Genomic DNA, 12861 nt, shown 5'->3' with positions numbered 1-12861 from the left:
CAAAGTAAAAAGCAATCCACGTGTTTGATTTTTCCAGCATTGCTTAAAACACTGCTTCTTATTTTCTGGTATATGTTGGCGTGAAACCATCAAGTTTTGTTAATCCTGGATTCAGATTCGTGCTCCCCCATTGACCTCTGGTGTTTTATCAGCATAAGTTGTTTTGACAAATGAAGGAACTTTTCTCGTAACTCTTCCTGTTATGTTAAAAATAAATCTTAAATATGTTATAAGTAAATATTGAGGCTCCCTCCCTACATTCCCTAGGTAATCCAGTATTTATTTCTGATGTACCCATACCGGTCTTTATTTGATGTACAGCCCCTACTCTAAGCCTCCACAGGGAACGCCCTCACTCACTGTGCTTGTCACGTCACAGAGCATGTGCTTGATGGAGGTTAGCCAAACTTCACATAATCGACAGAATTAACTTCTTGGGCTACCATCTTTTTTTTTTTTTTTTAAAGATTTTATTTATTTATTTGACAGAGAGAGATCACAAGTAGGCGGAGAGGCAGGCAGAGAGATAGAGGGAAGCAGGCTCCCTGCTGAGTAGAGAGCCTGATATGGGACTCGATCCCAGGACCCTGAGATCATGACCTGAGCCGAAGGCAGCAGCTTAACCCACTGAGCCAACCAGGCGCCCCATTGGGCTACCATTTTTTAACAGAAATAATTCTTTTCATTTCCCAAATGATCTCAGTGCTCCTATTGAGTTTTACCTTCAAAAACCTTCTCCACAATTTGAATGTTCTTACCTTTCTGTACAGCCGATAGGTGAACCCAGACAATTAGATGTTTTCTGAAATTAAGGATAGCCTGAATTTCTTCATCTATATCTATAGTCAAATTACTGAACAGTACAGAACCCACATTTTATCGGGTGGTTTCTGCCAATCCACTCAGCAGCTAGTTAGTGCTGACTGATTATGAGCTGAAGGCAGATGTCCAGCAGGGAGCTGAGGCATCTGGCCCTGTATTTTTTTTTTTTTTTTTATCAGTGTTCTATGGTCTGACATCAAATCCTTATTGAAGATCAAGTAAATCGTTCCATTTTTTTTTTTTTTTCTTCAAAACTTACCACTCCACGGGAAGACACTGAGGTTGCTATTAATAAAGCTGTTTTTAAATTTTGCCCAATGCCTTACTATATGTGGACAGCTTGGGCATGAGCTGCTGGCCTTCCGCACTGACCATACACTGGGCCTGGCGGGGGCCTTCTGGTCAGCAGCAGCCGAAGGCATCGCGCTGGTTTCTGCCCATTTTCCAAGTCTGTGTGCTTATTACCAGGTTATGCTTTTTGAACACGAGACCCTCCCCTCGTCTTATTTCAGACGCTTTTCCCGTCCATCATGTGACAGATACTGTACTCTTGGTTGATCAAAGGTAACTTGTTTTTAGTAACTTTTTTCTTTTTTGGAACTATAATTATACCTACAGAAAAGGGCACAAATCCTAACTGGATAGCCTGATAAACTGTCAGAGTTAACGCACCTATGTCCCCAGCTCCTCGATCACAAAGCACAATGTTAGCCCCACGGAAGCCGCTTCGGACCCTCTCTGTCCTTCTTCCCCCCTCTGTGTCTTTCTTGAACAACTACTTGATGTTTAGCTTTTCCAATTTTCTTCCTTTAAAGATCTAGTTTGCTCCTGTTCTCCATTATTTAATTTGTCAACTCTCAAATCTCTGTTGTTCCATTTCAGTTGCCTTGGTTTTCTCGCTCCCCTTGCTATAGACCGATGGCGTTCGTTAACTCTCGGTTGATTTATGTGAGTAAAAAGAAACACAGACCCAGATAACTCAAAACTAATTGGCTCGACTTTGGATTTTAAGATGATTTTGCACCAGATTTGCCTTCCCACTTGGCTTCTATTTCAGCTGCTATTATCATCCGTTCACATTCCTTAAGCATCTACCAGCTGGCTAATGGAATGAACAGGCAGGCCTGAGGAAGCCCCGCAAGGGCGGAAAACTGGGCGGAGACAATGCACACGTGGGTCGTGGAAAACTTAACTGCATTTGATTCCTGTGCCCAGAAAACAGTCTGCTTAATGAGCTGGCTTTCTTGGACTTCTTGTTTGCATCCAACTGTATATCCTAATATAACAAAATTTGTTTTACAAAGAAACCTTTAGGATGTTGAAGAATCTAAGTATAAAAATTACCCAGAACTGAACTGTGTCTCAATAATTGTTTACTTGCCCAAGTTCTCTGAATACTTAGCGCTTCCGTATTCTCCTGCTGTTTGCTTTTCCTGTATTTTAATGCAGCTGACACTTGCATTTCATCCTCTTGTTAAATAACTATATTGTTTCTTGGGGTTGATGTTTCATAATCTTTAAGGATTTAAGCCTCTGCGCCAATGTGCAGTAGAAGCTGGCTTTGCTCCTTCCTTACCCAAGAATCATGAGCCAGACTTCCAGGAGAAATAATAGGGGCCATAATAAGTTCCCTGAAGAATTCCCTGACTTTCGGTTCTTCTCCCCTGAATTTTGAAGATGGTGTTGTTATTGCTGAGCAAGTGCACGATTGCTAGGAATCTTTCTTTTCCTGTTTGCAAGTAAAGCCCTGCAGACGGAGCTCAGGCAGGAGAATTTGGGGTGGGAAGTGGTAGCAAATGCTCAACATTCTTAGGACAAAATAGTGCAGAGTCCTTCCTTCCTCCGCCTCTCCGGTTCTCCAAGTGAGTGCAGACGCAGCGGCAGCTCTGTTAGGCCTCGCTTCCCCCCTTTATCTTGTTTTTTGCCTTTAATGATTAAGGGGAAACATTCCTCAGGGCTTGCTGTGCAAATGTTTGTGGAGAAGATCAGAGCACGTGTAGCCTTTAAGCATGTGCAGGGGGCATTTTGTTTGGTGGATTTTTCTCCCTCCTCCACTCTCTGTCCTTTCCCCTGCCCCCTCCCTCTCCCTGTCCCCTCTCTCCCTCCCTGGTCCCCTGTCCCCTCTCTCCCTCCCTGGTCCCCTGTCCCCTCTCTCCCTTCCTGGTCCCCTCTCCCCTACTCCTCCTCCAGGATTACTAGCAGTGCTGCCTTAGACAAGTTAGGCAGGGTACCACTTTACTCAAACTGTAAACTAGTCACCATAACTATGTTGTCCTGTTCAGATAGGATGGCACTTTGCCAACAGTAAAGCTCCATGCCAACGTTACATGGTGTTAAACCAATCACAAATACCAAATTTGATTACACTCCAGCTGGGGCAGTGGGGCCCCACCTCCCATGCTTGCTAGGGACTGAGCGTGCCCCTCTCTTCTGTCACAAGTGAATTCCTTCTACCTTGTCACCCTTTCTCATACCTATACCTTCTCTTCTATTTGACTGTGTTTATTAAGTCAGATCTCTGAAATCATGGCAGAGAAAGCTAATGACAGTGCTGGAGATGGTTTTACATGAAATCAAAACTATATAAACATCAACTTCTGGAGCACCTGGGTTGGTTGGGTGTTTGCCTTCTGCTGGGGTCATGGTCCCAGGGTCCTGGGATAGAGCCTGTGGGGAGCCTGCTTCTCTCTCTCCCCCTGCCACTCCCCCTGCTTGTGCTTGCTCGCTTTCTCTCTCTCTCTCTCTCTCTCTGTCTCTGTCAAATTTAAAAAAAAAAAACAAACAAACATGAAAGTCTTGAAGGTGCCTAGAATATGGGCTCGGGATCTCTGCCAGGTCTTAAATTGAATATTGTTTTCTGCAGATGTGCAGCATTTCAGCTGTCTTATGACACAAATGGGCTTTTGTGGGCTGGTCCAAGAGAGCTAGGGAAACATTTTACCATGGATTTTATGGGAAAATGCATTCTAGTTTATTTGTGACTGACACACAGTTTGTTCATAATTGGGGAGCTGCCCAAAAAGCTTTTTCCCTTAAGATTTTTTCACTTTCTGCCGTCAGGAGAAGAGATCTAAGTATGGGCGGATCTAAGTATGATGGGTCCCTGCTTTTATTTAGAAACTACCACACTTACTGATGGGAAGGGGGAGGAGGTGTTTTGGGAATATTTTTACCCTTTGATTTTTTAACTTACATCTGTGAGGGTGAAAAAGGATCTCTGGAACTAGATAGGATGCATTTTTCATGAAATACTGGATGAGACAAGGCCCTCAGATCACATCCAGAGGATATTTTATTATCATTATCATTATTATTATTGTAAAGAGATGGGAGAAAGACCAAGGGCAAGCTGCCCCAACACGGGCCACTTGGTGTAAAAATCATTTTGAGTTAACCAAAACCTCGCAGATGCCGGGAAAAAAGCTCCCTGCCTTCCCCTCAACTGCCTAAATTTACTTTGGAAAGGAGAGCCTGTACCAGGCAGAGAGCTAGTAACTGAGACTCCCCTTTACCTACAAAACTGATCTGCCTAATAGAGCAACCTTGTTTTTCCAAACTTCTCCTCTTACCTTCTTGCTAAATGCCTTCCTCCCTTTTATATCCTCAGGTCCCACCTGTCTCCTTAGCTCATTCATGCTGCCTCACCGTCTTTGAAATGTCTTGTCTCTATGGATTCCCCTTATGCACACTATTAAATTTGATTTTCTCCTGTTAATCTGTCTCATGTCAGTTTGGTTCTAAGTCCAGCTTGAGGGACCATAAGGCAGTTGGGGTCTTCCTCGTGGACTGATGATCTGTGGTAAGCAGATGCACTTACCTATTCCTGATGCCAGGAGGCTGGGCTGTGAAACACGGTCTGACTGAACATGACCAGGGCGTCAGACAGTGCCTAAGGTGGTCAGTATTTGGTTCTTTGCTGACATGGTCGGGTGGGCGCTCCAGGATGAAGCAGAGAGAGTCCAGCTGCTGAGTCAGCTGAAAAGACTTTTTTTTTTTTTTTTAAGATCTCACTGTTAGTAGGAGTTTATTGAAAAATGTATAAATTATACCAAAATAGATTTGTTGAAGATCAAGAGGGTGGTGAAATAGTTTGACAGCATACTAATAGAAATTAGAGGTAAATACCAGGAGAAGCAGATTTTTCGTAAGGGTTGAGATTGAGTTTTTTTGGTGAGTAGAGAAGGGTGATGCAGAGGACTGCTATATTTTATTATAAGTCTTTAAATAATATTTGCTTTTTTAAGCTATCTGCTTCGATAAAATGAGAATCATTATGAAATATTCATAGAATGTTCACATCATTGGAGGATTATGTAAATCGTATCTGTAGTAGTGCTATAATAGCATAATTAAATGTTTTTATATAGAATCAATGCATAATTACCAGTTCCAAAATTTTGTGATTAGATATATAATTCTATCTATGGACTATATTTGTCTCTAACTTCATACCTCTCTTTTCTTTCTTTCTTTTTTTTAAGATTTTATTTATTTATTTGACAGACAGAGATCACAAGTAGGCAGAGAGTCAGGCAGAGAGAGAGAAAGGGGGAAGCAGGCTCCCTGCTGAGCAGAGAGCCCAACACGGGCCTTGATCCCAGAACCCTGGGATCATTATCTGAGCCAAAGGCAGAGGTTTTAACCCACTGAGCTACACAGGCACCCCATTCCTCTCTTATCTTAACTTTAATACTTACATAGCATAAGTAATAGTAAAGTCAGGAATGGTCATCTTCCTATTCTATTACCCATAGCACCTTGCATGGTACCTTGGACATAGTAGAATTTCAGAATAGGGTTGATAAGTACATTTCCTGGAGATTTTTTTTATTATTATTATCTTTCTAAAAATGGCACAAATAGCACAGATTCACTCTGAAAAAAATATAAAATGTAGAAAAGCATTCAGAAAAAGAAAAAAAACAAACTTTAAAATCACCCAGAAACTCATCTTACCATCTTGATAATACTTCTCCAAATGTTTTCCTATGTAATATATAATGCAAATAAATTTGAAATAAAAATTATCCAGGGGCTCTCGGGTGGGTCAGTTGATTGAGCAGTTGAGTGTCAGCCTTTGGCTCAGGTCATGATCTTGGGGTCTTGGGATGAAGTCTTATATCAGGCTTCCTGCTCAACAGGGAGTCAACTCTCTCTCTCTCTCTCTCCCTCTCTCTCTGTCTCAAATAAATAAATAAAATCTTTAAAAAAAAAAAAAATCATCCCGGGCTTCTGGGTGGCTCATTCATTAAACATCTGCCTTCAGCTCAGGTCATGATCCTGGGGTCCTGGGATCGAGCCCTGCATCAGGCTCCCTGCTCAGCAGGAAGCCTGCTTCTTCCTCTCTCACTCTCCCTGTTTGTGTTCCCCCTCTCGCTGTCTCTCTGTCAAATAAATAAAATCTTTTTTAAAAAAATTACCCAATGCACACTATAAAGTAGATAAAGTAGAATTTCTAGGTCAGCAGGTATGTGGTATTTTGAAGGCTCTTTATCGTGTTGCCAAACTGTCCTCCAGAAATGTTATATCAGCTGCAGTCCCCGTGCAAATAGTATGCACTTCTCTCTCACTAAGGGCCAGAAACATTCTTATCCTTGTTGGGTCCATTATTATTTCTTAGAATAATAATGCATTTGAACATTTTAAATATGGATGTGCTTTTGTCATTTTGTCTTTGATTTTCAGTGTTTTCCCCTTCGTATAGAAAGTTTCTTTTTAATGTTACTTATATTTCAAAACTATCAACCACGTGTTTTAAATTTTAAAAATTTCTCCCCAATTTTGAAGTTTTATGCTTCAAAAGCTGGTCATTCTGCTAGGTCATAGATGTTGGAAAGAACTGATTTTTCAGAATTTGGTGGAGTGACTGCCTCTCAAATCTCTTTTTTTCCCCATCAGGAAAGCAATTGAAGAACTGCTTAAAGAGGCAAAACGTGGGAAAACGAGAGCAGAAACTATGGGACCTATGGGTTGGTAAGTTCTTGAGTAATCTTCCTTAAAACAGTATTAAAGAGAAAGTCTTGGCTGAAGATGTGGATATGTAAGTCTTTAGCAGATGGAGGGAATATAAAACTGTGACTGTGGAGGAAATCACCCGGAGGCGAGCAGGAGAGTGGGAGCACTGCTGAAAGTCAGCACTGGGGGGGCTTTGAGACCTGGAAGGAGAGGGCAGGGAGTGTGGACAGGAGAGCAGCCCTTATAGCGCTATGAATAAGCCTTTGTTCACAGAACCCCAGAAGACACATAAATACAAGCCCAGAGGCACCAACTGCCCAGAGGCACCGTGTGAGAGAGATATCAGTGTCCATTATTTGAGGATCTCTGTTTTAGTTATGGTCCTTAGTCAATGGAAATTTCTTTTTAAAATTCGACTTGCAAGTATTTATATTATGTGACAGTTCAGCTGTGTAGAACTAAAGTTTGCCTTTACAGTTTCTACACACACAACAGAGCCCTAAGACTTAAAAGTTTAGAAACAAAGGAAGAATATAACCTTAAGAATTTAATCTTAAGCATTTTTAAGATCCATTTTAGCCATAACACAGGCTTCAATAAATATGCTGACTCCACAATCCGCCACCGTAGTAGGTTCTACATTCTAGAACCTACTACGGTGGCGGATTGTGGATGATTAGAGTTAGATGTAACTTCAGAATGTACCTCATTCTGTAGACTTGACTCTTAGAACCGTGCATATGGTTTACATAAAATATAAAACAAAGTTAAATAAATAGAAGGAAAAGGCAATCCTTAAAAATCAAGCAAAACAAAACAAATAGACCTAAAAAGCCATTTAGTGGATGGCTTAGCCGCACATAAAGGAACTCCTTCAGAGCTGAAATTGGACTCTGTACCCAAAAGAACTAACAAGAAATCCTAAACTGTTTTCAGTCATCATATTGTCAACAATACTGATGTTTTTCTGAAATTATCATGTAACAGGATAACACAAAGTAAATATTTATTTGCTAAAAATACCCTCATCTCCAGTGTCAAAGAGACAAAGATATAAAATCAAAGTAAAAACCTATAATCCTAAATTTGAATTGGAAATATCAGTATAAAACCATGCTAGAGTTTCTCTTAAAAATAAAAAGAAGAAGAAGAAAGATAGGAAGGAAGGAAAGAAAGAAAAAGGAAAGCTTTTTCCAGCTCTGTTCATGGAAAAGTGCTAGAAATGATGACCGCCCACTTGGTAGCAGTGAGTGCCCCTGGCATCCAGATTGCAATATATAAATACCACTTCTCACTAAAAGAAGACCAAGAACCTTAGAAAAATAACTGATTGCAGATCCGAGGCAGTGCCTGGAGTTCACCAGACAGCAAGTTAGAGGTCACAGTCCCCAGACTGCCCTCGCTGCCTTTTTTTTTTTTTTAAGATTTTAATTATTTATTTATTTATTTATTTATTTTTTTAAAGATTTTTTATTTATTTATTTGACAGAGAGAGATCACAAGTAGGCAGAGAGGCAGGCAGAGAGAGAGGAGGAAGCAGGCTCCCTGCTGAGCAGAGAGCCCGATGTGGGACTCAATCCCAGGACCCTGAGATCATGACCTGAGCCGAAGGCAGCGGCTTAACCCACTGAGCCACCCAGGCGCCCCATTTAATTATTTATTTGAAACAGAGAAATCATAAGTAGGCAGAGAGGCAGGCAGAGAAAGAGGGGGAAGCTCCCTGCTGAGCAGAGAGCCCGATGCAGGGCTTGATCCCAGGACTCTGAGACCATGACCCGAGCCAAAGGCAGAGGCCTAACCCACTGAGCCACCCAGGTGCCCCTCTAGCTTCTTATACCAGCTGCAAATTCAGGAAGTTCCCCAAAGTACCCTCCTCTTCCGTAAGTCACTGACGAATTCATACAATTCACAGAAAGTTATGATACTGACAGTTACAGTTTATTACAGGGAAAGCATACAGATTAAAATCAGCCCCAGTAAAGGCATGAAGGGCATTGTCTGCGAGGGTTCTAAATGTGAAACTTCTGTTGTCTCCTCCCTAGAGTCAGGATACATTACCCACACAGCTTATCAGGGAAGCTCACCCAGGCCTTGGTATTCAAAGTTTTTTATTGGGATTCCATTGCTTAGGCATGATTGATTAATTGCTCACATGGTTGATCTCAATCTCCAGTTTGACATGGACCACATGACCCAAAGCTCCCACCCTAAATCACAGGCTTGGGGTTTTTTTGTGGGGGGAGGGCAGTGGGGAGGAGGCATGGTCAGCTGTTACCCTAAGACCATCAAGTGGGGCCTGACCCATCTTAAGATCTATCCAGAACAAAGACAGGTCTGTCAGATGTAACATTACCTCTGAGAATTGAGATTACCTCCCAGAGGCCAGACCTCTCTGCATAAGGCCAAACTCTTCCTACATAGGCAGAAAATGTGTTAAAAGGAGCCAGAAAGTGAGGTCAGAAAGACTCAAGAAACAACCTGAAAGGTCTCCCACTAGATGGGATAATTTGATCACCAAGAAGAATAAAGTTATCATGAAAACTTAAAATCTATGAAGTCATAATGATAATCACAAAAGAAGCGTAATGGTCCCTTTTGGAGAATGCTATGGAACCAAATCATTATTTATAAAATGGGCAAATAGAAAAGAAGAATAAAACATTTATTCTGTTCCCTGTACCAATTATACCTCAGAATTACCAAATAATTATTGAAAAAAACTTTGTTGTAGAAGTACTACCCAGGATGCCTGGGTAGCCTAGTCAGAGCCACTGCCTTTGGCTCAGGTCATGATCCCAGGGTCCTGGGATCGAGTCCCGCATCGGGCTCCTTGCTCAGAAGGGATCCTGCTTCTCTCTCCGCCTCTGCCTGCCACTCTGCCTGCTTGTGTGCTCACTCTCTCTCTTTGACAAATAAATAAATAAATAAAATCTTCAAAAAAGAAAAAAAAAGTACATCTATTAAATGGACAAGGATTACAGAATAAGAGCATCATTTGAATTCTTAGCCACTCAATAAGAAAACAATCTGATTTAAAAATAGACAAAAGATTTGAAGAAACACTTTACTGAAAATGATGTAGGATTGGCCAATCAGCATATGAAGAGATGCTCAAAACATTGGTTACCAGAGAAATGCAAATTAAAACCATAGTTAGTTACCACTATACGGGCACTAAAATATCTAAAATTTAAAAAGACTGACTACCAAATAAGGCTGAGGACATAAAACAATTAGAACCCTCACATATTGTTGGCAGAAATGAAAATTGTACAGCCATTTTGAAAAATAGCTGGCTGTTTCTTATACATAGAGAGTTCTTCTAAAAAATTACCAGGGAATTGAAAACTGAAACCCCCACAAAAATCTGCACAGTAATATGTGTAGCACTTTTATTCATGACAGCTCAAAACTGGAAACAACCCAGATGTTCACTAACTGATGACTGGATAAACAAATTGAGGTTCTAGCCCTACATTCAGTGCTGCTCCTTAACAAAGAGGAATAGAAGCTTGCACAGGGACACCCTTCTAAGGGAAAGAAGCCAGACACAAAACCTTACACAGTGTGGGAGTCTACTTATGTGGTGTTCTAGAAAACCCAGAAATGTAGGGACAGAAAGCAGATCCTTGGTTGCCAGGAAATGGGGACAGAAGGAAGGGATTTACTGCAGAACTCTGTGGGTGACAGAGACAGTTCACATCTTGACTAATGTGATGATTACCCAACTTTGTACAGTTGTCAAAACTCTTCACACCTGTTACTTAAAAAGGATAAATTCCATTCTGTATGAATTATCCCTTTTAAAATAAAAAGAAAGTCCTCATTTGCAATTCCTAAAGATACACTGGGCCTAGGCAAAGGTCACTGGCCACTAACCCTACCAGATAAGGAGTTGCTGGGGACAGTTCTGGGACAGGTCAGGCTGACCACATCTGAACTCACTGACCCATCTCCGTGCCACGAAAAGATGCAGTAGGGAAGAGCACACCACCATTTATGAGATACCCTTGTCAAAGGATTGAACCCAAATCTGATCAGATCTCCAGTTAGAACTACTAGTTCGCAGGAAGTACCGAGGGCAGAGGAACACGGTAACTGACACCACGGGGATGAAATCACAAAAATCCTGTATGTGGGGAACTCTACAGGACAAACAACCGAGTTTCCTTAACAAATAAATTGCAGAGAAAAGGAGGGATATCCTATGAATTAATAGATTTGAGGCACATCAAATAAAATGTATACTTTATTTGGATCCTTATCCAAAGTAACTATAAAAAGACATTTAGGAAACAGTTAGGGTATTTGATGATATTTAGAAATTAATGTGGATTTTTTAGGTGTGATAGTGGTTTTGATGTTACTTCATTTTTTAAAGTTACTATCTTTCAGAAGTTCATTCTGATGTATTTATGGATGAAGTGATAGAAAATGAAATAATCCAGTGTGAGTCAATCTGTATGTAACATATGTAATCATCTTAGGATAGTTATACAGATTTGGTGAGATAGGATGTTTGGAAATATTTGCACGATTCCCATCATGCAGCAGTCAGTGTTAGTTGGATCTGCCCTTACCTTCTTTCTAGTCCCCCTCTGTCCTTTACAGAGTTAAAGGTGCCTCTACTCCAGTGAATTAAATTGGTACAAAGTTGGTTAGGGGCAGGCTGCTTAGGTGTTCAGTGTAAGGCAGGACTGTGACCAGGTTGACCGCAGCCACTGGTCCAATCCAGTACTGTGTGTGAAACAATCAGTGGAGAGCTAAATCATGAATTCATGGCTTGGCCAGGAATAAGAACATGTCAGTCAGGGTTCTTGCTGCGTTAGGAGTGTTCAAGGAGATCAGTGGCTTCTAGGCATTTCTCCGGTGGAAGTCATTTATCCTGACAATCTTTCTGCCACTTACTGTCTTAGCAGAACTTTCTGCTAGTGAAAAAACTAGTTGATCAGTGTCATCTCTGTTTCCCCTGGAGAGAGTTACCATGGGCACAGGTCATCTTGCCATTTGTGTGAGTACTGATGTGTGCGTTGGGCTTTATACCAGTAAGGACAGCAGTTCCACAAAGTTGTCTCTTACAGTTTTCTACATCTCCCAGCCATAGGGTGTGATGCTTTTCCACATGGTCTATTACGGTAGCAGCCATTCCTTCCCCAGTTCAGTCAGTAGAAGGGAAGAAAAGAAGGAAGGTGCCCCCCAACCCCCACTTAAAGGCACTGCCCGGAGGTTGCCTACACCATTTCTACATATACCCCATTGGTCAGAATTTCATTTCATGTCTTTACCCAGCTCAGCTACACCGTCAGGAATTCAGTCTTTTTCCCCCAGGAAGTCATGTGCCAGATGAATATCTGGGGTTCTTTTACTGTAGAAGAAAGGAAGAATGGCTATTTGGGGGACAACTGGCAGCTCTTCCCATGAAGGAAGAAGAAGCATATTGAAGAGGGAGTAAGAGATGGCAGGCCAAGTAAAGCATTCCAAACTTAGAAGAGGAGCATCCTGGGAAAACAGGATCTGAAACTTCCAACTTCCCGTTAGTCTACAGGATAAGAATTCCTGCTGACATGGCTATTTTTCTCAATTGTCTTGTAATGGCAGTCCTCTGACTTTTTGGTTTTAGGGTCCTTTACACACTTAAAAACTATTGACAATGACAAAGAACCTTTTTTATGTGGATTATCAGTATTTACTGTATTTGAAATTTAAAGTGAGCAATTTTAAAGGATTTATTTATTAATGTATTTAAAAATAATAAGCCTTACATGTTAAAGGGAATGGTATATATTTTATAAAAAATAACTGTATTTTGGGGAAAAAATACTGCGTTAAAGTGATACTCTTTTTAATATTTTTGTAAACCTCCTCATCCCCCTTATAAAAGACACCTGGGAGTTCATGTAAGCCTCTACAACCTGTTGTTTTGATTAAAGTATATGAAGAAAATCCAACTTCACACCAATGTATATTTGGAAAAGGAAGAAGTATTTCAATAGCCTTTCCTGAAAATTTATGGTATTCTTTAATCCTTCATCAAAACTTTGCAAATAACCTCAATGAGTGGTAGTTTCTTAACATTCTTTTTAT

General features: G+C 40.9%; 1 protein-coding gene across 1 annotated transcript in view; it reads left to right on the top strand.

Annotated features, from left to right (window-relative positions):
* POLR1D (RNA polymerase I and III subunit D) overlaps positions 1–12861 on the top strand; it is a 45188-nt gene that overhangs the window by 22222 nt on the left and 10105 nt on the right. The window contains exon 2 of the mRNA XM_059144667.1: positions 6721–6795. Within this exon, the coding sequence (XP_059000650.1) occupies positions 6721–6795 (75 nt within the window). The remainder of the gene's footprint in view (positions 1–6720; positions 6796–12861) is intronic.

The sequence above is a fragment of the Mustela lutreola genome, chromosome 13, assembly GCF_030435805.1.
Source record: "Mustela lutreola isolate mMusLut2 chromosome 13, mMusLut2.pri, whole genome shotgun sequence".
Taxonomy (NCBI): domain Eukaryota; kingdom Metazoa; phylum Chordata; class Mammalia; order Carnivora; family Mustelidae; genus Mustela; species Mustela lutreola.
This window is presented reverse-complemented; position numbering and strand designations above follow the sequence as displayed.